The sequence below is a fragment of the Oreochromis aureus genome, linkage group 13 (genome assembly GCF_013358895.1).
Source record: "Oreochromis aureus strain Israel breed Guangdong linkage group 13, ZZ_aureus, whole genome shotgun sequence".
Classification (NCBI taxonomy): Eukaryota; Metazoa; Chordata; class Actinopteri; order Cichliformes; family Cichlidae; genus Oreochromis; species Oreochromis aureus.
This window is the reverse complement of record NC_052954.1, coordinates 13,087,295-13,113,678: the sequence shown is the minus strand read 5'-3', so window position 1 is coordinate 13,113,678 and position 26,384 is coordinate 13,087,295. Positions and strand designations below refer to the sequence as shown.

Genomic DNA, 26,384 nt, shown 5'->3' with positions numbered 1-26,384 from the left:
TTCTATTCATACTGTCCATTCCTGCCTGAATTCAACAAATTTTGCTTTTCTTCAAGCAAAGACATGCAGCGATTTCCCCCCCAGGCAAATTCCAAAGCTTTCAATGGCTCAAATAAATATGTGTACCATGAATGAGAAGGGCACATGGGACACCACTTAAGCCTTCAATGTGGTCAATAATAGAAACCTAGCAAGCTAGCAGTAATCTAGCATTACATTACAGCAACAGCAGAGATGTAAAAAATTTAAACTAACAGTATCGCATGCATCTAAAAAATGAATGTTAATACACCAACAGCGTATCAAATATTAGGGGGGCATAATTAATACTTGTTTTTTATCTTAACTCTGCAAAGGTGCTGTGATGCCAGATGAGACAGCACATGGTCTAGATGTGAGACAGAGCTGTAATCTCTGTGAGGGCCTAGTGTGTCCCAGCAGGATAAGACGGGTATGCCTACAAATCCATCTGGATCAGTCACTAGTAACCGCTTTGTACATTCAGGTGGTCAGGCAGGCAATGACACAGACAGCTTCAAGGACAAGGACCCACTTACAGGTAGTAATATGCAAAGAACAAATAAGCATACAGACCACCGATCTAGGTTTACTGTACAAAATAAAGCCACTCAGTTAATTCATCTATAAAAAAGACATTTAGCCGCCTAGTAAATGTTTTTAAATTTTAAAAAAAATCAACACTAAAAAGCTTCTTCTTTGCAGATGTATGCAAATAAAGCAAAAAGGCAATAGCAAAGTAATTAGGGCTCATTTCAGAGCTCTGTTTATGTCCTTGTGGATAGCATTTTTCATGCAACTGCAAACACAGTGTTGCTATGGTAACTAGAGGTTGCTCGCGCCATATGTTCCACGAATACGGAAGAAGAAAAGCTGTCTGGATCCACACTGTTGAAAATACACACACAACCTAAAAAGGCCCCCACAGCTGACTGAGTGAAGTATATTAAATGATACGTGAAATGCTATAAATGCACACTGTAGATCTACACAGAGGTAAGCAGCTGTTGCATCAGCATCCTTTTGTTCAAAGCTCATTAAGAAAAACATGATCACTTTCTATTTATTTTGCTCTATTATTTCATCCAGTAAATGTCCTTATTGGCCAACATTATTCTAATTTATTCCATTGGCATCTATTTGATCAGGCACCGATAGAAATGATGTAATTAAATGTGGATATCATGGAAATTAATAAGCTGAATAATAATCACTGGGGAATGCCCACTGTGTTAATGCAACCACATCAGCAGCAGCTCCTGTGCTACATAGCAGCTGATGAAATGTAGAAAGAAGACGAGCAGCGTGTGGGAGAGCAGTTGGGCTATGGGGACGAGCGGAGACAAAGAGAGCAGCAGTTAATAGCAGCCTCTCGCAGGCTGAGATGACTGCCTGGAGACAGAAACTCTGCAGCGTGAGGCAGGAAGATGCTGCTTTTCAGACAGCCAGCTGTGTCGCTGCTTCCAACCGAATCCAACGCAGTTTGTCTAAACAGCTTTCAGAGCGCTGGAGGGAGAGCCACTGGGAGAAAGGGGGAGCAGGGCTAAAACCGACACAAAAACAGAATCCGGCTCGAAAGAAGAAATTTTAAATTGTCAATTGAGATGAGCAATCATTCGTTTTTTGCAGAAACAGTAAATCTGGCATCGTCACTAAAGAGAGAAATAAGGAGACATGGAATGAGATGGGGGGGAAAAGAAGAAGGGAGGGAGGACTAGAGGCAGGCTGCTGGTCTCCAAGCTGCTGTTTGATTAGCCTTAAAGGATTAGCTGCTGCACACTCCCTCCATCAAATCTTGACTGTCATACACCCCCAAAGCTAAACCTCTACAATTCATTACATCTTTGTTTTCTGCTCCTGATCCAGCGTTTTGTTTTTTTTTCCACTCTCAGCTCTGCACGGGTTTCAGCATCGGGCAGATTTGTGATTTGCTTTTAGCATTTTGGCCAACAAAGAACCTACTTCCCCCTCCAACAAAAAGGGAACAGCGTAAAATGGCAGTAGCAATAATCTTTATCTTAATCTGTTGCTTCATAGCAATTATGAGTGACAAACTAATTATCAGCAAAAAAAAATGGATAATTAAAAAGGCACAACTTTTACAAAGTGTCTATTCTAAGGTAACGCTCTGTTTTGATCTATACTAGGAACAGGGAAGGAAGAAGAAAATATGGCATCATAATGAAATATAGAGGCACACTATGCCTGTCCTAGATAGTTTAACTACAGAGGCCAACAGAGGGAGCTCCGACACATTTATCCTACTGATGAATGAGTCTGAATATGAAATATTGCATCATAGCCACTGTACGCTACAACCTATTTTCATTTTACAAAAGCACGTGCACAGTTTCTAGGATGGGATTAACAGGGAGCATCCTGCAGAGGCTTTACAGTGGAAAAAAAACACAAACAACTATGACATCTGCAATTGATTACAGAACCTGCACTATCAAAATAATCTCTCAAACAGCAGATGGTTTGAAGTTTTCGTCTCTCATCTCCATCCAGGCTGACGTCAACTCTGATCAGCGATCACCTGTAATCTGGGGTCATTTGTCCAAAGTCTCAGAACAAGGAAGCCATTAAGATAGAATGTCAGCCTAAGATAATCTTTATGAGTAATACCACACTTAGCCTAATCTGACCAATGACTGTAAGCAGATGGCACATTAAAAGGCAACAGGCCAGGCTGACGCCAGCAAAGCAGGCGATCGGCAAGTAGGGGGCTGCAACATCTCTCTCCATTTGGATTATGAGATCAGATGCTCGGTTCGTTCTCCTACCTTGGAAAGTAAAGGTAGGCGAGAGACAATGCCCCAGTCGTCATTCAGTTAAATTAAATTTATTTATACAGCAGCAAATCACAACAACTGTCACCTCTAGATGATTTATACTGTAACGTAAAGACACTACAGTAATAGACAGAAAACCCCCAAAATCAGACGGATGAGCAAGTACTTGGCGACAATGGAAAGAAAAAACTCCCTTTTAATAGGAAGAAACCTCCAGCAGAACCAGGCTCAGGATCTGGTATAACCAGTTTAGGATGAAGGGAGAAAGATAGGACATGAGAACCAGAGATTAATAATAACTAATGATTAAAGAGCTTGGACTCTTGTTTTACATTTTAAAATAAAATGAGACTGAAAAGAACTAAAAGTCAGTAATTTGGTCATTTTTCTTACACTCCGATTAGTAACATATAATGTTTTGATGTGTGAAAGCTTCCTATTAGTGCCTTAAACAGTGTTCCACAACTGATGGAGTAAAGTAGAAGTCGTACTATTAATGGTTAGGACGGCTCTGCACACCTTTAAGAAAAATAGCTGCTGACTTTTATTACAGCTAGCCTGTGATAAAAGCTCACAGCAGCAAGTTGTGAATATTAATATAAAAGTATCCAGTCCTCCGAGGCCTAGACTTTGCAGGACTTTAAGATGAAAAATGACTTTATTATGCCATCAATCTTTAATTTCTACATCACACACGGCACACAAACACCAGCGTTCAGTCCATTTCCCTGATCTCTCTCCTCTGTTGTTCCCCCGGGCGCAGTAGTGTGTTTGAGTTATAAATAAAACAAAGCAAAGTGGAGCACTCTTGCTCCGTCTCGCTCCCTCTAACTCCCTCTTTCTCATCCACTGATATTCCCGTGGTAACTCCCTCCCACCCCACACACACAGCCACACACACATGCAGCGTGTTCTATTTCAACACAGTCACCATGTCCCACTCCCAGCGCGTCAGACGCGTCCTCCTTCCCAGAGAACGAAACATCACCCCACCAGCTTCCCAGCAGTACTTGCTGCACTGTATTCTGGCTCCGCTGAGCCACGTTTCATCCGTACTGTAGTCGCAGGCAAAACGATGTGCATTTGCATGCACACGTGCTCCGATTTCCTCATCCTTGTTGACATCACAATAGCAAATAACAACAACAATACTGGCATCCTCAGCTGGCTACACTGGAGCGTTACAGGCTGGAAAGGTTTTGTGGGCAGAATGCATAGGGAAGAGCTAATAGGCTGAAGTGGGAAGGTTTCAAAAACAACAACAACAGAGGAGGGAAACAAAAAAGTGACCCACAGGGATTGTCTTCAGCCTTCATCTCTCAGCCGTATCAGTGACATAACCAACAATCAGCCCTGTATTCACATATAGTCACAAGTGACGGCACACTGAGCATTTGTGTGGCATGGAAGACTAAGGCAAAGCCATGAATTCATAAAAAAAAAAAAAAACACACCACATGTCAGTACGCCTCAGTTCTCAATGGATCTATGATGTTCTCCTTGTTAATGGGTTTGATCACACCTCTGACCATCTTCAGACACCACACTGAGCAGCGATGCAAGAGTTAAAGTTAAGTTCACTCACATGTGTTCTTGAGAGGGACAGGGACTCTGTCCTTGCTCCATGGACTCGTTGGCTCCCATCCTCAACTAGCTCAGCACCCCTGCCCCCCCCTGCCTCTTCCTGTTCTCCGGCCACCCTCCACATCCACCTGCTATCCCCAAAACTCCTTCCCCCTTTTGACGGTGATCCTTGCAGAGCAGGCAGGCAGGCAGCCTGTATCGGAGGCTGGCTGAGTGTACAGTGCTGCAGTGCAGAGGATGAGCGAGCTTCTCGCATCAGGAGCAAAACATGGGATGATTAAGGGCTCCTCACTTTATGCACATCATCCCCGATCCTCTACACCTCTACAGACGGGGAATATTCCTGCTTCACATCTGGCGTTAAATAAAGCTACAGGAGGGAACAAAATATCCAAGAGCAGGATGTAAAAGAGGGAATGAACCAAAACAAAAAGGATGTAAGTGTAATCCCGTTTTCATGCAAGTCTCTCAGAGGTGCCTCTTGTCTCTTTGGTTGCTGATATCGCTGAGCGGTGTTGCTGCTCTCGCTGCCTCCTCCCCCCTCTTTCCTTCACTCTCTCCCCTGACACCAGCCTCCTGTGCCTTTAAAAAGACAAGCAGCTTTTCTTTCTTTTTTTTCATCTGCTACTGCAACTACGGGGGAGCCAAACAATAGCAGTTTCTCCCCCCAAATCCAGTCTGATTAAGAGACGCTTTCCCCTTCACTCTGTTTGTCCCCTTCATCCCTCACTCCCGCATTACCAGCACCTTGCAAATTTGCCTCTCTCCTGCCAGGGTCCCTCTGACTCGTGCAATGAGCTGCATAGTGAAAATGTCATTTTTGTGCCTCCTTTTCACACAATGGAAGCTTCCAGCACTCGGCTTAGCCAACCAGAGTGATGCACGGGGTAAACAATAGACTCTGAGAAACTATGCGTGAGTGTGAATGTGTGTTATTCAACTTCAGCTCCACTATAGAGTCTTCCCTTGAAGACAGTCCAACAGTGCCTCTATGAAAAAAACCACAAATTATAAAAACAAAGAAAAAAAATTTTTTAATGCATTTCTGTGTGACATACAAAGAATGTTCAGTGCTCTGGAAATAAGAGTAGGAACAATACATTTCCTACTGACTGTCAATGAGCAATAGGAAAGAGAGGCACTGGAAATATGAGAAGAATAAATCCACTGTAGACTCATGGGAAAGTGAGGAATTGAGGATTCACTACAATAACATGAGCCCGAGGGACTGGTAGTCACAGTGAGTTGCTGTATTGAGGTATCAGGTATCCTATCTTTGCCAGGGAGGACAAAAAAACACAATGAAATGGGGAATCTCCAATTCTGCCCCCAAAACCTAACACAGCATTTGAAAGGGGGAAGTGTTTCCATGTAAACATGGGAGTCCATTAACCCTGATTTTCACAAAGAATATTGATGTGATCCGAGACTCCGATGGGCATGACAATCGATATTCCACGACCCGAGGGGACAAGCAAACTCAAAACCCACAACTCACAACACAGACCCCTTCTAAAAAATATTGATTGCCCAGTGTTCCCCCAAGATTGGCTGCTTTGGAAGGGGGGCAACACGAAAGTGGGTGGAGACTGGGTGTGCTGGGTGGGAGCATGTATAGACAAGTCTCCCCATTTTGCATTATGTGGAACCTTCACTGGGTCTTTTATTGCACTTAGAATAATATGTGGTGATTCGTCTGAGGAGTGGAGAGGCTTTACACAAAGACAGAAGCAAGGTAAAACCAAAAGCAGAGGAGAGAGCCTAGCACATCTGGAAAATAGAAACTCTAATCTCTGTGCAGAGAAATTAGGTAAAAAACAAAAGAAGATGTTATTTCTATTCATTTTCTACTGTTTTTGAGACTTCAGCAACACAAGTTCTAGATGATTCCGTATACAGGCTGTAGTATCTAGGGCAGTGCTGTTTGTGGAGTACATGTTCCTGTTATATTGAATGTCTGACATAAACATCCACCTTTTGTCGCAGCTTTAAGGGCCTGGCCTTAAACTTGAGCTTCGACTGCACGCTGAAAAAAATGAAGAAATAAAAAATTCAGCAGACTCAGGCACTGGAAGATATGGCTCTGGCAGATTTATCTGAAAAATTCATAACGCCACTCAACAAGAATCAGGGTCATCACAATCCATATATACAGTATACACACACACATATGGCCTGATTGGTGATTAATAATTTCTGTTTTCATTAGTTATAACAGACTTTTATCGTTTAATAGCTGGTGGCAGAAAAGCCCTGTTTGAAGGCCTTTTGAAATGGACTTTAGGTGTATTAAAAATCCACAACATACAGCTTTGTCTGCATTAAATATGAATAGCAGAATGCAGGAGATGTTGGAAAATAATCATTTAAAGCATAACTAGAATTTTATGATGTAGAAAGCTTCATTATGAAAGGAACTTCAAGCGGGTCCACCTTAAGAGCAAGTAAAGTCTCAAAGTTAAAAAACAAACAAAACCAATTATATACCAAATAATGTGGCACCAAAAAATAATCAAGGACACAAGATAATTCCAACAACCCTGAGGAAAACTTCATAAGTGACCACAAAAATGTATTCGGGAAATTATAGATACCCCTCAGCGGGTGATGAGCTGTAGAACGATCCATGGCTCTGTCAGCAGTAGGGGGCTTTTTGCTTCCATGGCCCACTTTTTGCCCTTTGAGGGAAGGGTCACTGCAAATCAATACAAACCTGTACTGAGAGTTCACCTCCTGATTGGAGTGTTCACTTCCAGTGTCACAATGTTCCCATCCGCGGGGCACGAGGGGTCACCGACAAATGTGTTACTGGTGACAAAGCTATAGCAATAATTGGAAATGGGACACTAACTCCACATTTGTTCATGTTTGTAGTATAACTCCTAAGTACAGGGAGACTGGAATAGCTATGCTTTCGTTCCATTAAATCAAGAAGTTCTAGGATACATCTTACAGGAATCTTGACTTTAGATGACGACATGCTCCTCTGATCCTCCTGCCTTAGAGCTGCTGACTGAGCAGAGGAGTCTGAAGCTTTAATTCTTATATGCCAAGAAAAACCTGCATTCCTCCCATTAATCACTTGTGGGACTGACTCCTCGAGTCGGCACTTACAGTACACTCCTCCACCACACCTTGAGATTCAGTGGGATTTCTTTTTGTTTAAGTAAAAGACAAGAGCAGGCGAGTAAGTGGAGCACCTCTAAATGAAAAAGAGGCTGTTAAATTGGGGCTGAGATAGCCATCAGTCTAGTATCCTGATTACAGTCATCTGGTCACGTAAAATAGAGGCGAGAACACATTTGCCACAAACACATTTCAAAGAAGAGCACGAGCTGTTTAAATACTATAATCTTGCTTTGTCCATATTGTGAAATACATGAAAGAGATGGCGTGATTCCCAATTAATGTAATGGCATGGGAGGAGCTTATTTTTTGAGGGCTTTTGCCAGAATCCCGTCAGCTGTCAGGAACTTACTTCACACAAAAAAGCATGTCTCTAAAACGTGTGGGAGTCTTTAACAGATTAATTATTCAGAATATTTATTTAGTCAAAAAAAAGGATGGCTCTGTTGCATTCATCTCAAATTTATATAATTATTACTCATGAAAATCAATGAGTCATTTATAAAAAAGGGACATAATATAAGTTTCGGTTTTTTTGAAGGATTGAAATTTTCATTAACTCATAGCAACAAAGGCCTATTTTAATTCCAGGATAGTTTTAATACTGCCCAGTGTATAAGTCAAATTAATGTCTAGGAGCACAGAGGGTGTGGCACATGCACTCTAATACTATAATAATCTGTGTTTAAGAGGTTTTTTTGCACTACACATGACTCTAAAACCCAATCTACAGATTAAATTTATACATACAGCCGCACTGGCACTGTTGCTGTGTGTGCAGATAAATGAGAAATTCTAGCATCCAATCAAAATATTCAGTCAGTGTTACCGCACTGGTGCTCCACTCCTCTCCAGTTCTATCTAACAGGCCTCTCAGATATAAATAATGTAGCATCAATATGCTCGCCTTGCATTCTCAAAATCAACTCTTAGTGAGGGGGTATGCTCACAAAGCTGAACAGTCACACAGTTTACATCTGCCACAACCAAATGTGCAGAAAACAGGTTTGGTCATTTGCTCTAATTGAGCATATGTGCACAATCCGGCACAGGAGAGCTGAGGTGTATTCATGTGTGCTCCAGGTTACTGCAGCATCCAGACGGCAGAGTGCAGACACAGTCTGGCAGCACAACATGAAGACTGGACTCTGCAAACCCTCTGCTGGTGGTAAATGACACTGCAACAGGGAAAGTGGCTGAGTCATTCCTTCTAATAAAATAAAGTCTATGATACAGTTGCAAAGGCCAAAATGGGCTGCAGGGGAATGTTTAAATCAATAAACTATACTTGAAACAATAAAATAATAATCACAGTGTCAAGTAATTCAGTGAGAAAAATAATGTTTCTTAAGTTGAAACAGCCAGTTAAAGCTCAAGATATATGCTATAACACATTAAGTGACTACTTGGTCAGACTGTACTGCAATAGTAAAAACTGCAGTATGTTTAAGTATCAATATATACATTTTGTCCTGGTGTTTCTGCTATTTTCACCATTAACAAGCCACAATTATACAGTATGCACTTGGCTTTCCATGACCACTAAGTTCACATTAGCAAATCTCATTTTTTTGAGCCCATGTGGTGGACATGCATAGCAATGGTATACTGTAATTTTGTCAGTGGTGTAATGAGACTGGGTGTTCACATAGCTGTGGTTCTATATATAGAGAATGTCAACAATGCTGTGTATCATTTATCTATATATGGTCAGCACTGTCAGGAAATATATTTCACAATTTTTTATATAGGAATAATTCAATATTTAAGCAAACACACCTAATGCTTTCTTGCTGACAATTAGATATGACTGATGCCACCTTGATAGTAAATATGAAGCAGGAACTTGTAGCTAGTTAGCTTAACTTAACCCAGAGACACAAAATATAACCCAGTTCTCCCCAATCACAAGAAAAAACAATACATTTTATCTTTTTTTTTCTTGGTTTGCACAAGTAACAAGTATAAAAGTGTCTTTTTTGATGTGCGTCTACTTCTCATTGGACAAAAAGTGTGCAACCACCAAAGACATATTCAAGCACACAAAGATATAGGAAGACAGATTTTTATATTTGGACAGGTAGCTTCTTTCCCCCATCTCACGTCTTTATGCTAAAGTAACAAAACCACCTGCCTGCTGTTTACTTGTACAGATGTCTCTATACAGTCAGCTAGAAACTAAATAAGAATATTAACCACAATGCTAAAATAGTCCTTTAGATTTGAATATTTAAACAGCACAGATGATTGATTTTGACTAGTTTTCTGTTTAGTACCTTTAAGAATCAAGACTTGTTAATCAAGTGTGCCAGATGTCAGTTTAATGCTGTAATTTGACCTGAACCTAATGACGGTTAACAGGATAAGGAGAAGACTACTTTTTGTGAAGCACGCTAAAGAGACAAGTGCCAGCAAACCTACATCAAGGACTGAATGAGAACACACAGTCACATCACCATTTTTACCACATCAAAAGGCGAGTGCCAAAAAGATGAAGAGGTTCAGGAGCAGCCACATGTTCATACCTTAAAGGGATATGGCAGGGTGCAGAAGCGGGGTAAACATCCTCACAGCGGTTAGCAGAAGATGCAGGAGGGGAGGCAGGGGCTGGGTGAGGAGGAGGAGGACAGGGGGACGCAGGCGGGGTTGGTAGGGCTTCAAGTGTGTGACCCTCTGGAAGTGTGGGGACGGGGGTAGGGAACTCTGCGGTGTCTCGGAAGTGAGTAGGAAGGAGGTGGTGATCGGAGGGTAGTGGTTGAGGAGAGGCGGGGGCCAGGTGACCGCTCTCTACTTTGTCACCGAGGGAGGGCCTGCATGGGAGGGAACACAAAACATCAACAAACAGACCAAAACAAGAAAGCCAAGTTTGGAAATTTGGAGTTCCCACTCAGTTTTTCTCCAAATTCCCATCCAAATGGCCCATGAAGTAAACTCACCACAGAGCAGAGTAAATGTAAGGAGGATCGCTCTGTTCTGTGCCATCACTTAAACCTAGCAGCGACTTGAAAAACAGAAGACTCGCTCCAACCATCCTAAGAACGTTTTGTCACCTCTCTCATCGCTCCCCTTACACGATAGTCCATGCTTGCCCTACTTGCCCTGCGGAGCCCGTTTGAGGGAGTGCGGCTCTGTCATCATCGGCCACCTGGTGGAGTGGATTTGGCGCTGATCCAGGCCCTGCTTATCAGGAGTGGTAGGCTCTTCTAATCTGACAGGCAAGGCGATGGACGCCCTTGCAGCTGTTCCCCACTTGGGGCATGCCTCCTGTTTAGAGCTAAAAATATCCCAGTAGTCGCTTCTGGAAAATAGAGCTTCACAATGCCTCCATAAAGTAAAGCACATGTATCGTGTGCTTACGCTCAACCATCTGCTGAGCTGCACTTTTTAAATGCCCCTGCCAGCTCGTGTCAGACTGAAACAGAGCTCGGTTATTCGCCCTCTCTCCGCAGCAAAGCCTGAACTTAATAACATTTAATGAGGGTGTGTGCTTTTCTTAAGGGCGCAGCAAGTTACAGGTTACATTTAACAATGTGGTTATTATCATTCCACTATAAAGCAGGGAATTTTCTAATTGATGCAAGGCCACTGCATACATGATTTTTAATGTTCTCTGAGGTCAAATCAGATTTTTTTCTGTTTTTAATTTGGTCCCATTCCCCTTTTTTACCACAATTAGAAACTTACACCAGAAGGCCAAAGCTATACATGTGCCAGCATCTGCGGCCAACTTGGCACATGCAGTCTGAAAATAGAAGCATAGAAGTGTCATAATGCTTACTGCTGCCTCTGAAGATGGACAAAAGCGGTCCTGGCGGGCATGAAGACAAAAACATTTTGTATTTTCTGACTCGCTGCCTTCTAAGTGATGCTAATATCAGCTGACTCGCTCAGGTTAACAGCTGGAGATTTCCAGCCGAGTTCTGCTTCCAGATCCAACGTGCATGAAGAAACAGAGGCTTCTCCTTCCAGAGTGGGACGAACAAATTAGATGGAGCACATGTGCTCATTTACAGCCAGACATCAAACAGCTTAGTTCTACTGTTGGCATTAACACCTGGAGTCTGCTCAATACAGAGTTTACTGTAAGTAATTCAGCTGTGCGCATTACTCAAAGGCACCTCACGGGCAGTTCAAAGAGAGCACAGATATGACAATTCTCAGAAAAAAGCACCGATTCTCTAACGCCCATACTCATAACTTTGCCAATACAGCATTCAAGCCAAACACACGCACACAAGTTGAAAGCAACCAACAAGAAATAACAAGACACAAAGTCCAGAGAGTGTGTTTAATGAGTGTTTATAAGGATGACTGTTCAAGAACACACAAATGCGCGTTTTATAATCATTAGCCAATGCTGAGCTTAAAGTATTATTAGGCAGGCATGAAAGTGGGTTTTTTTTACTCCACTTGTGCCGGCACAGGCAAATGAACCTACTATTACCATGGCAACACATCTATTTACAGTACAATGTGGGTTATAGGACATCCTACCTCTGTTTTGAGAAATATCCCACATTCTGGGCTAAAGAGTCACAGCTGTTTTCCTGCGTTCCTCAACAGAAAAAAACTAGCTGTGCTGCTTTTTAGAAAAAAATTTATATGATACTTTTATGTAATGCAGTCACGAGCCCTCAATGTTTCCTGGAAGACCCAAAAAACATTTATTAAGTCACACAGCTATGATTCAGACTGGATTTATGGAAAACTTTGATTGTTAGTGTTGATCTTTACCATTACTGAGGAGATTTCCAAGGAAGCATAACGTGTTCTAACCTGTTAGAGTTTTTTCTTTTAACATGGGAGGAGGTGCACCTTTCATTTCACAACTTAGTTCTGGAAAAGCCTTCTCTTCCCTTCGTCTCTCTCTGCTCTTCCCTCCCCTCCACCCATCTGGTGAGGTCAGCAGAGGCAGAGCATAATTAGAACTAGTTACCTACAGACCATCTGCTGCATCCACCTGGAAGGACATACGCAAACACGCACACACATGCACACATACAACTACCAGAGCTACTGTTTGTCAACTCACCCAGATTTCAGCCATCACACGACTTCAGAGGTTACAGTAATTACAGTAAGCGATGGAAATGACCTGAACTCCAAAACAGCGGAGCCGATGACTGCACGTCCCAGTCCTCCTCTCCTCTCTCTTTGACTCTCGGACTAACTCTGTCAAACAAACTCGCACCGCAGCACATGCTCGAGTGTTTCTCTGAACCCTGGCTTTTGTTCCACTCTGTCTGGTCTGTGCAAATGACTTCAGTGGGGCTGAGTGCCTGCCCAAATTCCTCCCACTACAAGCTTCAGTTCACAAAGCCGCACAGACTGAGTAGGACTGACAGCTCGGACAGCCTTCAGGGGCGGAGAAAAAAAAACACAATGTACACACAGACACACACACACACACACCCGCGTATCATATCATATATCATATGCCGTCACGTTTGTTTCTGTGGCACATGTACGCAACAGTAACTGTATCTTTTGATGAAACCTCAGGGAAATAACATTCTTCCTTTTTCCTGCTCTGAACAATGCTGTGTGGATCCAACAGCAGTGATGGGACAAGTGTTGAGACTGACAGGCAGCAAGTGCTAATCTGGCATGTGGGATGGCTCCTCGGCATGTGGCCGGAGACAGCGACAAATAAGGGAATTTGAGTTAATTAAGATACGGCAAAAGGGATGGATCACACGGAGAGGTAAATAGAAAAGCATTGTGCTTTTACCTAATTCTAGTGAGAAATCGGGCTTTTCACTAAAGGAATTAGTCCAGCTTGTGCTGCTGAAATGCTTACATTAACACTGACTGATACACTGCTTTACAGCGCTTATTTAACTTGGAAATTTCAACAACTACACATAAACCAGAATATGTCTGAGATTCTTATTAGTTCATAGGCACTGTTAAGCCTCTGTAGACACCCAGACACCCTTGAAGTGTCTAAAAGCCAAACAAATCCACCAAGGTTATTTTCCAAGCACACGGAAATCAGTTTTAAATGTGCGGCATGCACGGCTGACCTGTGAAGCACATGTCCCCCAAAGCTCCCTATTTTACACACATGTTCGTTCCAATGAAATGCATCTGATAGATCAGTACAAAGGAAATGTTATGACAAAATCTCCTTTGTTTGAATTATAAATGATCTCCAGTTGGGAAATCACTAAACCACAAAAAAATTCCTCTGACTTCAGTTCAGCTGGGGGTTAAATGGACGTCTTTTCTTGAATCCAGACCCCGAATGCGGTGTGAAGAAGAGCGAGTCTGTTGGAGTTTCTAAGGAAACATTAGTTGGCTGTTTTACTTAAAGTGGTGAAATGCGTTTCCACTGGAAACTGTGGGCATCAATTCAAAAATATGACAAGCATGTGATACAGACAGTAAAAACACTCACCCACTGTCCCGTAGCTCTGCAGCCGGATCCTGGACCGCCTCTGTCGCTGCAGTTTCCTCAGCTAGGACTTCAGCTGGCTCCACGGCCTGGATGTCTAACGGTTTTTCCACTAGCTCCACTGGCAGCTCGCTGACCGGCTTCTCCTCTGATTGTGGGGACTCTGTAGTCAACTTTGTTGTTTCTGGTTCTTCATACTTTGTTGGTTCTACAAGCTCACTATCATTAGCTGTTGGCTCTGGGATCTCATCTGTCCTTTCTCTTGCCTGTTCCTCATTCACTACTTCTATTGAAGTAACTTGCTTCCTATTTGGTTCTTGAACCTCATCTGGATGCTCTTCTTCTTCTTCTTTCTTGGCTGTTTCTGGAAGCTCTGCCTTTGTCGTTTCTTCTTCTCCTACTTTTATACTCTGCGGTGGTTTGGAAAGCTCTGCTACCTCATGTGCTGATTCTAGGAGATCTCCTGCCTTTTTTAAAGGTCTGGGAAGGTCTACTGGCTTCTTCACAAGATTCACAGGTGGGATCTCTGCTGTCTCCTCCGCTGCTAGCTCTGGTGGTGGGGTCTTCTCCTGTCTCACGGGAGCTGCTATCTCCTCAGTCGGAGTGAGAAACTCTTGTTGAGGAGACTCCAGAGATGGAAAAGGTCTGAGAAAAAAACAGAAGAAGAGAAGAGGGTGGGGGGTTTGTTGTTTAGTTTATAGCACATGCTCGAGGAATTACTCACAAATCAAAAATGTGTGTGTGAGCAAGAGGATGTGTGTGGGTGAAGTGCTCTAGGTATGTTGTTGTATTGTGTTGAGCAGTGTGTTTTGTGTAAGAAAAGGCTCATTCTTGCCCCGGGGACCAGGGACGATGTCACGGCTGATGTCACTCTTTGAATATAAAGGCTGCATTACTTCCATTAGACTTCAACAGGCACAGTCATCTGACCCGAGCTCGAGTTAATACAAAGTGCAGCTCTGTGTTTACCTCCTCATTCATATTCATTGTCACACTGCTCTCTGTAATATCCCTTCAAACAAGCCTTGAACATGGTGCTACTTGAATGCTAAGTTAGGGGAACAAAATGCCAGAAATCTTTGGTAACAGACACGAAAAGAAAACAAAATGTAGCTGTTTGTCCAGTTCATAATTCGTTCCTTTCCTCTTTCTATTTTCTTTGCCTTTTCACGCTGAGCTTTAACATGCAACATGATACATCTGTATCACTGTGCTGCTCTGATCTGCAGTTCTTAACATATTTGGCTCATATGATCATTTTAAATAAGCACACGCTCTTTCGTTTACCTTAAGGCATCCACTGGGTTCACTTGTTCGCTTTGAGGATGGGATGCAGCTTCTCTGAGCGCTTTTATCCAGTTTGTGTCTGCTTCAGCAGCTTCTACTTGTTCAGCAGGAGGGCGGCGGGCCGGCGCTCTATCGAGTGATTCTGATTCACACCGCGAGACAGCAACAGTGGGTTTAACCACAATGTCATCTGGGGGCTTTGACAGTGGCACCACATCTTGTGGTTTCTCTGAGTGGGTAAGAGTTTCGAAATCTTCCAGGCGTTTTGATGAAACAACAATTGGGCCTGTGTCAACATCCGCAGTCATTTTTTCTGTTGCATCACTGTCACTTTCTCCTGCCTTACAAGGACCAGTGTTGCCATCAGAGTGACAAACAGCAACCTCTGTGCTAATCTGTGCCTCCCCATTTTGGGAGTTGCCTAAAACGGTGATTGATCCCGAGCCCATTTCTTTATCACTCCCTGCTAAATGCACCACCCCCTGCTTTCCCAAAGCCCCACCATCTATGACTTTTATTCGATGTTGTTCCTCACCCTGCCCGCTAACATTTCCTTCATCCAAAGCTTCTTTATCTTCCTTTGTCATCTCCTCAACATCAGGCCCTTTTATGGGTATTTGTTCTATTGGGCTGTTTTGTGTGGCTGAGGTTTTATTGGGGCTTTGCAGCTCATGAGGCCTGGAAACCGTATCCTGACTTTCACACGCAACGCTTTCACTACCGGTGCTTTTTACAGCCGCAGCAACCCTGAAATCCTCTCCTCCAGTTTCTGGATGCGCGGCAGGATCTGGCAGAGAGCTGCATGTGTGCATAGAAATTTCACCAGCCTGGTTTGTACTTGGAGATACATCTGCATGAATGGCATCATTAACTGTGCTATCTTTAGTTAAAATGGGAATATGAAAAGATGGGCTTTCGTGTTCCTGTGAAACAGGCTCAACAGATACAGCCAGATTCTCTGACAGCTCGGATTTTCTACTCTGCTCTTGGCAGACAGCTGATAGATCACATTTTTGCTGATCTTTATCACTCAGATCACTCACAAACCCAGTGTCTGGCATTAAATCTCTACCTGACCCCTCTAACCCCGGGCTTTCATTCTCATCTGTCTCCTGACTTGTCTCACTTACATGAGAGCTACCTGCTGCTATCCCTGCATCAGGTGAAGCATTTCTCTCAGCACTTTCATTTGAATCAAGGGAAGATGGCAACCTATGAACCTCTGGTGAAGCATCCTCGCCTTTCACTGACTTTATCACTCCTTCATTGCTCATGCTGGCATCACCTGCCAACTCATCCTTGATTCCTGACTGACAAATATCCCCAGCAGAGCTGTCTCCTTCCTCTGTGGCTCCTTTTACTCCCTTAACCAGTGTCTGGGTCTGATCGTTAGCCTTTTCTCCCCCCTCTAGACAGCCACCTGACATTGCCTCTGTGGGATGTCTGGATCCCAGATACTGTTGATGGTGCTCCTGTTGCTGAGCAAAACAGTTTGGATCTGGTGTGGACTGTGATTGGCCAAGAGCTGCACCCAAATCTGGTGCAGAGTCAGAGCTGCATTCCAGCGCTGCTGTCGGAATTTGGCGCAAACTGGAATCATAAACAGTCAGAGGTTCGCTACTAGACTCTAAGTGAGCACGCAGCATGTCCTCGGATGACCCTGGAAATCTGCTGGGAGATGAGGAACAAGTTTCTGTCTCGCTTTTGGATTCAAAACTGTTCTTTATTTCTTTTTCCTTCTTCACATCCTTTAATGACGATTCACTCTTTTGTCCTATATGTGCGTGTGGTGGCTGCAGGGCTCCAATTTCTTCTATAGTCTCTTTATCTGCTTCATTATTCTGTTGTGGCATTGTGCCTGTCTTTCCTGCCTGTGGCTTGCTGCTGTCTGCTGCTTCCTTTTGATTATCCATTGCTGCCTCTTTAGCTTGTTTCTTTTGCTCTTCAAACAACATGGCGGTCTGATCTCCCATTATGTGGTTTTCTTTCACATTGTCCCCTTTAATTGTATCATAAACCTCGTTGGCGGGCAGGTCGGAGTTAAATGGGTAGCTGACATTTGTGATGTCATCCCTAATGGAGGCTTCACAAATAATAGGTTTAATGCCAGCAGAGTCTGGCACTGTTTGAGACAGAGGAATTACATTAGCAGGTTTATTTCTTGTCAGTGCATCGCTGGGAGGCTGAGGTGGAATCAGATTTTCCTCTTGTGACAACTGACTATTTACATTACTGGTAACAGAACTCGCGAGTTCAGCAGCAGACTCCATAGTATCAAAATTTAAATGCTCCAATTTTGGCAAGACCTCATTAGCGTTAACACAGACATCACCGATCTCAGCATGCTGTGCTAATGAAGTGTGTGTCACTCCTCTGCTCTTATGGGCATCCACCTCTCTGGAGACACTGCTGCTGTCACCATCAGCACTGCAGTTATATGCCTTTTCAGAGACAGATGCATCAGAGTCGGTAACGAACTCCAGGTGACTCAACATTGGGCCAGGAGGCCGCAGCTCAAAAGCAGGATTACTGACACACTGCCCAATAAACGTGCTTGACTTATCAGATGCCGTCACTTCTGAAGTCACCCACGCGTCCTTTGTGGGATCGGCAGAGCCGATGGGGGACTTGGGCCCTTCCCCAGCCTTCGTAATATCTGGGTTAACTGGCTCATTAGGAGGTGTTTCACCTAATTGCATAACAGGCTGATCAGCTGGGTCACAATGCTTCATCTGCAGAGAAGCTGCGCAGGTCAAGGTCACAGGTTCAGATGTTGAACTTGTGTCAACATCACTTAAAGGTGCACAGTTATGCTGGTTCCCTTTGTTTTCTTCAAGAATGACAGGAGTAGCACTTAAAGGTGATTCCTGAGGCTGGTCAATGTTAGCTGTACCTTTAGACTCTGCCACCACCTTCTTAATCTCCTCCTCCTCCTTTGGCAAACACACAAATGCAGCATCTTTCTGTGTCTCCGCCTCTGCCTTTGCTGTGACCAGTTCAAATGTCAGATGATCTGACTCAGAGATGGCACTTCCTGGTGGTTGTAAAACATCAAAGCACCCTTCATTACCAGTACGAGTCTCCTCAGCAGGACGTGGAAGCTGGTGTGAGCTGTTCACCGACTGTGAATCTACAGTGTTTGTCTTCAAATTGGCACTATGTGATTGATCTGTGGCAATGTTCTCCTTTGTTTCTTTAGTCCTCGTGTCCCCTTTAGCCAAACAGACATCTTTCTGTGCCTCTGAAAACGCAGCTGCTTCATCCTTGGTAGGAGCTGGATTTATAGGGATGTCTGGCTTCTTTGAGCTGAGAAAGTCTGTGAAAGTATAGCTGGCCTCAAAAACAGGATGACGCAACTGCTCGTGAACAGTCAGCGGGGGTAAAGAGGCACAGTCCAGAGCTGGCACCGGCATGGTCTTGAGATCCACGGAGGAACTGCCCATTTGCTTCTCTGCATCCACAAAGTGAACTCTGTTACCTCCACTCCTGTCACATAGATACACACCGACTTCAGACATAGCGGTGCTACCACTGTTGCTCTGGCTATAGGCTTCGACTTGAAGCTTGGCTGCACTTTCGACTGTCCCTGCTTCTGTTGTGCTACTAGGCTGAACCTGTTGATTGTTGCTCGCTTGTTGCTTAACTGGGATTTGCTCTGAAGTGATCAAAGGCTGGCGTGAGGTTAAAGACGGGAAGACTCGACTGTAGTTTGTCTCTGTGACGGATGACTCCTCGAAAGTGCGTCCCAGAGCCAGCCCTTCCTCTGACACTAACTTCTGATCGAGATCGGCCCGTCTGCCTCCGTTTGTTTTACTGTAGCTCTGCTCAGCGTCAGGGAGGAGAGGTGAAATTGCTGCGCCACGGTGCTCCCGGCGGGGTCGACAGAGACGCTCCTCTTCTGTGCAGATGCTCTCGGTGATGGTAGCGATCGACTCGCTCCAGCTATGTGATTTCAGCTGTGACTCGGCAACATCGGTGGGCGGACACCTTTCAGTCTGAGCAGATGACAGCCCACTAGCAGAGCCTTCTGGCTGGCTGAATGAACTGTGCTCTCTCACCAGCCCTCCTTTCTCTACCACCTCCTCTCCTCCTCCCTCTCCTTCTCTCCTTGATCCCGCAGCAATGTGATCCTGACAATCAGAACCAGTAAGCAGCCCAAGGGGAGAAGTATTGATAAAAGCCTCTAAGCACTGTGGCTCCTTTTCTGCATCTCCCTCTTCGGCAGGTGACAGCTCTCTGTGTGAACTCCAAACGGTTGCCTCTCTCGGTGCCTTGATTTCGCTCTCGGCCGAGTTGTGTGGCATTTTGCTGGTGCAGCTTTCCTCAGCTGCAGCCAGTCCCTCTTTGGCTGACAATGCAAGTGAGCATTTTGCCTGGGAACAGATTAACGCGAGCCGAGAAGGGCTGCCCAGGACTTCGTCCCTCTCTCCGTCTGCAGAAATGAGGCACTTTTCTGTCCCTCTCTCCCCTACTCCTTCCTCACGCTCTGCAACTGCTACAGCAGCTACTCTCTCCACTAAATCACGCCTCACGCTTTCTCCCTCTCCCTCGCTTTCTATCACTTCTGGCAGTGTGGGTGTTGTCAGTGGCAACGCAGTAACCACCGCTAAAGCCTCTTCAAGGACGCTCTCCACGCAACTCTCTCCCACACAAGTTCGGCTGTTGGAGAGTGGGACGTGATTCTCGGGTGTGAGTATTTTTGCTTCTGTAACTGAAGCCTGGCGTGTTTGTGTATCTGATCTCTTATCACTAGAAGCAGCTTGATTGATCGCTGTAGTTTGGACATGTGTCACGGGTATATTTTGGTTGCTGGTTTCACCTCCGGTTACATGTTGCCCCCACTGCAGGCTTTCATTGGAGCTTTGATTTATGCTGCTTAGGGCATCATTATGGTCGTCTGATTGATGATGCTTCTGCAAAAGAGCCCGCATGGGCGCAGGTGAACCGGCTGAGGGAGTAAGATGATCCTGACTGCTATGAGGAGATGATAGTAGGGAGCTGGATGTGGCTTTTCCTTCAAGCTGCTCCTTGTAATCAAGCCTGTTGTCAGGATGTTCCCCACAAATCACAGGGCCTGAAGGTGAATCTGTGGGATTTCCAGCATTTATGACTTCATTCTCAGATTGCACTGCTGTGTGTGCCTCCTGCCCAGTTTCCGGGCTTTTCTCCATCTTTTTCTTTTTCCTGTCTCTCTTTTTCTTTGCCTCTTTGTTCTGGGCAGCCTGTTTATCACCAGCTGAACTCTGCTTGTATGTGTCTGACTCCTGCTCCACAGTGTGCTTGCCTGCTCCTGTCTGTCCTTTTGATTGCAGCTCTGGTAATGCATCTCTATCCCTTAAACAAGGGCTACGCTCTGATGTTTCCATAGCTGAATTACCTATCTTTGTTTCAAAACAAACACCAGCACTGAAATCATCACTTAGATTTTCTCCTTTGTCTGTCTTTGCCTCCGTGTCTTTCTTCCTAATCACTACATCAAAGTCTACAGTGCTACTCCCCCCCACAGATGCATTGGAATCAGCATTTCCCTCTCTTAGATCATTTGTATGATCACTAAACACAGCCTGTTTTGGTTGTTCTCCAGCTGAATCTGTTGGCATTTCTAATTGTATTTGCGTGGGTGCTTCCTTCTCTTCATCTGTCTTAATTTCTTTTTCTGCTTTCAGGTTTTCAGTCTCTGCTGTCCCATCATTATTCTCAGTGCCTAGTATGTAATCCCTAAAACTAAACACAACTGTATCCTTCTGACTGTCTGCTGTCTCACTGTTTCCATGTGCATTCCTGTTTCCATGGCCCCCGTTGCTATGTCCTAGCTGGACAACGATTGGAGGTGGAGACGATGACTCACTGGACTTGTTAACCATCACTTTTCCGTTTGTATTCCCTTCATTGCACCACGTCCCGGGCCCGGGGCTGCAAGGCTGAGTGGGAGTGAGTATGCCCAGTGACACCATTTGTTCTTCACATTCTTGGAAGGCCTCTTGGAGTTCCCGGTCTAAGAACGTGGACGGGGAAGGGGCCAGGGGTCTGTTACCCGGATAAGGTGTGGCAGCAGGCTGAGTTAAGAGCTGGACATCGCCGTGAGGCCTGAGGCAAGGGTAGGGTGACAGAGTTAGGAGTACACAGAAACAGCTGCCCATTCCACGATGCAGCTGATAGAGTAGAAGGCCATGCTCTGACACAGCACTCTGTGACATGCACAGATGACACACAACTGCACCCGGGATGCCTTTTCTAAGATACAGATTCTCTTACAGGAAATAATATCAGCCGTTTCTAAGAATACAAGACGGTTGTTAATGAAACATGCACTCCAAAACACATTGCAGTAAGTAGCATTTGTGCAGTTTTACTCACCTATTTCAAACCCTGCTGCTACAAGCCTTCAGTATCTCAGTATTTTGGTATGACTTTCTTATTTTCAGTGTGTATCAAAAGCTTAAAAGCCTAGCATAATTTATCATCTAATTAAAATGATTTAATTTCTTATTGGAACTATAAATTATTTACTGTAGTCTCATTGTGCCATAGTTTGATTAAATATACTGAGAAATAGTGTCAAATCATTCATCCTGATTACAGTGATGGGTAGTTTCTGGGTTATTGTGAACCGTTTTATAGCCTTAATAATTTAGCATTCATGCTACTTTAATGCCATTCATCTGCACTTGCTGAGTCACTGCTAAAACATTACCTGCATTAAAGGAAAATGAGGGACCATTTTAATCTTTTATGCTGTCTGAGTACAGAGAATAACCATCATTATTAAGCTATAAGACAACCTATGATGTTTGTCGTCATCACACGGTCCATTCAAGTTTCGTTATTTTAATGCATTCTTTTCTAAAGAAGTCCCGATAAAGCAAGTAGGAATATCACCGAGGATCACTCCGAGGGATTGGTTAACACAGTCACACATGACTTCTGCATAAAGACTCTGCCAAATCCTTGTAAACACAGCGTCTGTCCTCACATGTTCACTTGGCAGTCTCTGCTAAAGGGTGGAGAAGCAAAACAGGCTAAACTGTGTGCAGGTGTCCAGTTTTACTATGCAACAAAGCAGGAACTCTGCTTTTTCAAATGATTTGTCCTTTCTGTAGTTTTGATATTTCTAGTTATTCAAAGCTTTTCACTTGTTTTACATGTACATTTTTACAAATTCACATCAAGCAATGATAATTATACTTCTGCTTGACAAAAGACATTAAAGCATCAGAAAAATTAGTGCATTTAACCTCCGATAAAAGCAGGCTGTCAGGCAACACTGACCACATCAGACCATGTTAAGGCGTGATTGCTGCAGAGCCACAGCAATCATACCCATCACGCTCGAGCATAAGTTAGAAACATTAGATCACCCTGCCATCTTCTCATTCCTCCCCATGCTCCCTAATCTCACTCTTTATCATCACGTCTTCTGCTGACAGCACAGAGGACAGCCGTCTATCCATCATCATGCTGAACCTATGAGGTACCTTGTATCTTGAAACAGCAGTGGTTGACTGACTTCTGTGTGATGCTGCAGACCCGCCAGCAGGGGGTTCACCTGTTCACATTTCCTGTCACCTGAGCTGGTTTTAGCTCTGCTAACACAAACCCACACACACATATGCAGACATGTTCACACATGAAGCAAATCGATAACAGGTTTGCTTTCACCTGACGACTAAATAAACTGTTACAACTGTGTTTCCTCACAGCCATAAATAAAGAAAATGTAATATTTAATACATTATACAGTATTATTAGTGTATTATTGTCTATTATTACACAGACAATTAAAGCTCTAAGAAGAAACGGAATCTACATTTAATATTTATTATGAGAAGTATTAGGAACAACCGATGGACAGTTCTGGCAATATAAGAAAATATGTAAAAATATCAGCTTATTTTGATATTTTTCCCAAACTTCTACTCTTTTTTTCGGAGATATATGTTTTCAGTATTGCTCACTTTAAACTAGAAAAAGAGAAACTTGAGAAAAACCAGAAAGTTATGACAAAAAAATATCCCAAACACACGAATCTGTTCAAGTCGTGAGAAGAAGAATAAGGAAAATTCATTTTTCAGGCCTTTAAAATCACCTGCGGCACACAAAGCCAGCAAAAAAATGCGTGGGTAGTAATTTATGAGGCCTATTTGTCACTAATGGAAAAAGAAGAATACTTACTTTTATCAGCAAGTAGACAAAGAAACCAAACAATTGTAGCCATTTACATTCCTCAGTACTAAAGAGTCTTTCTAGAATGAGTCTTTCTTCATTTTGTGATCGTCACTGATGTTTATGATGACATTAACAAAACTGCCAGGTTTAATCTTGCACTGTAAATTCTGCCACCAACACTAAGAATCAGCTCTGTCTCAATGATTTTTTGCCACGTGTAGCAGCAAATCAAACCTGATAATCCTCACCTGATTATGCATGATAAAGCCAAAAACAAATTGCCAAAGCATTACCTCAATTCTTAAGTCAGAGTAGTTAAAAGGACTTCTGTAAATCGGCATAACCTGGAACCATCCCAAAATGGTTGTGGTGTTACAAGTACAGTCTGTGTTTGGGCGCAGATCTGTTATGCAACGCCACCAGATGTCACCAATTATATAAAAGATTCAATTTAAGGGGGAAGATTTTGTTTAGGGTGAGTGCAGGACTTCAGGTTAGAGGAGTAGTGATTATGGTTAGAGTTAGAGTAAGTCTCCAGGAAGTTATGTCTTCTGAAGTGTAAAAGTCTGTGTGTATGTGTGTGTAACCCCTCCACTTACCCCAGTGAGGACTCCCAGATGTTGAGCTCGCTGCTGAAATCTAAACTGGGCAGCAGGTCGTGAGGAAACTCAAGCTCCTCCTTGTCCTCCTGGTCTGCGGCCGTGCCTGGGCTCTCCTCCACCCCGGTGACGACTTGGATGTCTGGCAGCACGGGCTGAGACAGCAGGCTGTGCTGGCTGGTGGAAACCTCGGTCAGCAGCGCTCCGTCGTCCCTCTGGGTGGAACTCTCGGCTCGAGCTTCAGCCTGCAGGAACGGTGAAGGATACCAGTGAGCTACACGAGGGAGTCTCTGCCGCACAACACACACACGCGTGTACTTAAGCAAGTGTGAACATGTTGCGAGCAAACACAGGAACACCCACAAATTAATGCTCAAAGCCAGACATCACATGAGCAGATAACTCCACCCATGTGTTTGTATTATAATGTAAAGGCCACAGTGGCTGAACTACGTCCTTCCACTCAGACGTCTTATCTGATACGTCTCTCAACTTGCTTTTCTTATGCTATTAAAAGATTATTTCCAGTATTAAATCCTAGCATTTATCCTGGCTCACTGCATGAGTTTAATCTCTGCAGCTTTGTTTACACCCCACATTTGAGCATGTCCTCTGAATGGGACAATTAACAACTAATGAATTGAAAAATATTGTCATCAGTAGTATTTTCCACCTCACAAACACCTCTGAGGAAATACAAATGTATTTTTTTCCCAAGGTGTTAAAATAATAATCATTAAAGCCAAACCAGTTTTGCTGGATGGTGACAAGCGTAATTAAGCAGCACAGACAAGAGCAGGTATTTTAGATGATATCTTCAGCGACTGAGTGTTTCAGATGTGTCTTTATCTGAGCCAATCACTTTTCCAAGCAACCTGAAATACAGTAAATGAAATAATCTGAACCCTCATCTGCTTTTTATTTCCTGCTTGTTCAACAGTCAAATGGAAAGGATACAGCCACAGCACTCACTATGAGGACAATAACGCCCTCACGGTGCACAACACTCAGCTAAGCTGCAATGCAATAGAGCTGGGGTGCTCTTGTCTGTGGATGGAGGTGGAGAGTTCAAGGTTATTTTTCTTGTTTCTTTTCATTTGTTTCGTGTGTCCAGATGTAGAGATCTAACACAGCCCTGCCTGTTATATTTAGTGTTTCTTTTTTTACACAGAGATCCTGATTTTAGCTGGTGAGTTGATTTTACATGTGAGTATGGATACAGCCGCACAGTGGTAATGATATCCTTTGAGGATCTGCTGAGATTCAGTATTAAAGCACATTGATTATTTATGAATCACTCGTAGCTGGCGTGCAGCGCGCAGTCATTACAAGCAGAAACAAAGGTTAACTCAATTCAATGTAGCACTTATACGAGAGCAAGTTTTACCTTATATACACTTGCTTTAGCATCTTCACTCATATGATATTATTACAGTAATGCTGCAAACTATTTCAAGCCAGAAACAAAAAAATATATTCAAGACCGACTAGAAAAACACCAACTTGCGCTCGAGCTTTGCTTTAGTGTTGCACTTCCTTAATGTGGTAACTGGAGACACATTAACAAATAAATTTGTGCTGCAGGCTCTGAGTCACTGGCCTCACCTGTGTGACCACAAAGAGCCTCCTTTGTGGGACATATTAAGCACAGAATGTGCTCGCATGAACACACAAACATCACACAAAAATTGTGTGTGCTAGGCTTTTAAAAGGCATTTGCACAAGAATGGTGTCATGCCGTCTTAGTTTATTTTTAAATGTTCTAATTTAGACTCTTTTTTTCTTGTTGTAGCAAGAAACCCAGCTACACAACTGGCTGCAGAAGAGAAGATAAAACATTAAAAGAAACCGGATGCAAAAAAAAGGCCTGCTGCAGGTATGAGTGTCACTCTGAATGTCTGTGATCTCCCTGCTGCTCCTATTTTCTGGATTAATGTTATATAATCAGGTGTTAAAACAATTGCTTCACACCTTAACAGTGATGCACACTGGGATCATCACAGTCATGAGAAAACTGTATGTTGCCATGTGTCAAGTTTCCTGTTTCCTGCCTGTCATGCATAAGATAGAAAACATAAAACCCGTACCTTTTCTCAAATAAGAGAATGACGAGGAAAAGCACGCCAAAGTTTACAGCAAACACTCATTCAACATTTCTTATAAGGTCATGAGTGGGGGTCACATGTGGAAAGTCAAGAAGGTGGAAAATCACACCTACTCTTTTCGTTTGTTCAATCCCTACACAGAAAGCACCTTTTGTTAATATTTAACCCAGAGGAACTAAACGAAAAGCAATAATGAAAGACAGCGAGGCTGACTGGCTATTACTGCCTGTGCAGCAAATACTCTCTATTCAAAACGTCAATGCTCGAGCCCTGAAAAAAAGCCTTAATGCTTCACACATGACTGTTG

At 43.5% G+C, this 26,384-nt stretch overlaps 1 protein-coding gene and 1 long non-coding RNA gene across 14 annotated transcripts in view; one reads left to right on the top strand and one right to left on the bottom strand.

Annotated features, from left to right (window-relative positions):
• tacc2 (transforming, acidic coiled-coil containing protein 2) overlaps nucleotides 1-26,384 on the bottom strand; it is a 47,234-nt gene that overhangs the window by 18,356 nt on the left and 2,494 nt on the right. For 7 of the 12 annotated variants that reach the window (XM_039621582.1, XM_039621585.1, XM_039621583.1 and 4 more), the window contains exons 1-3: nucleotides 15,208-22,383; nucleotides 13,924-14,565; nucleotides 10,049-10,333 (exon numbers count right to left, since the gene is read on the bottom strand). In XM_039621582.1, coding sequence (XP_039477516.1) covers nucleotides 10,049-10,333; nucleotides 13,924-14,565; nucleotides 15,208-21,404 — 7,124 coding nt within the window. In that variant the 5' untranslated portion in view covers nucleotides 21,405-22,383. Of the gene's footprint in view, nucleotides 1-10,048; nucleotides 10,334-12,555; nucleotides 13,806-13,923; nucleotides 14,566-15,207; nucleotides 22,384-22,682; nucleotides 22,791-23,972; nucleotides 24,218-26,384 lie in introns of those variants that run through there. The other 5 variants (XM_039621590.1, XM_039621591.1, XM_031732053.2 and 2 more) reach the window with 4 other exon arrangements.
• Nucleotides 24,118-25,843, top strand: LOC120443281. Of its 2 annotated transcripts, none has more exons than XR_005615308.1 (3): nucleotides 24,118-24,228; nucleotides 24,913-25,045; nucleotides 25,765-25,843. It is a non-coding gene; the product is annotated as an uncharacterized LOC120443281 (long non-coding RNA). The 2 variants fall into 2 exon arrangements; XR_005615307.1 differs by having other exon boundaries at nucleotides 24,143-24,241.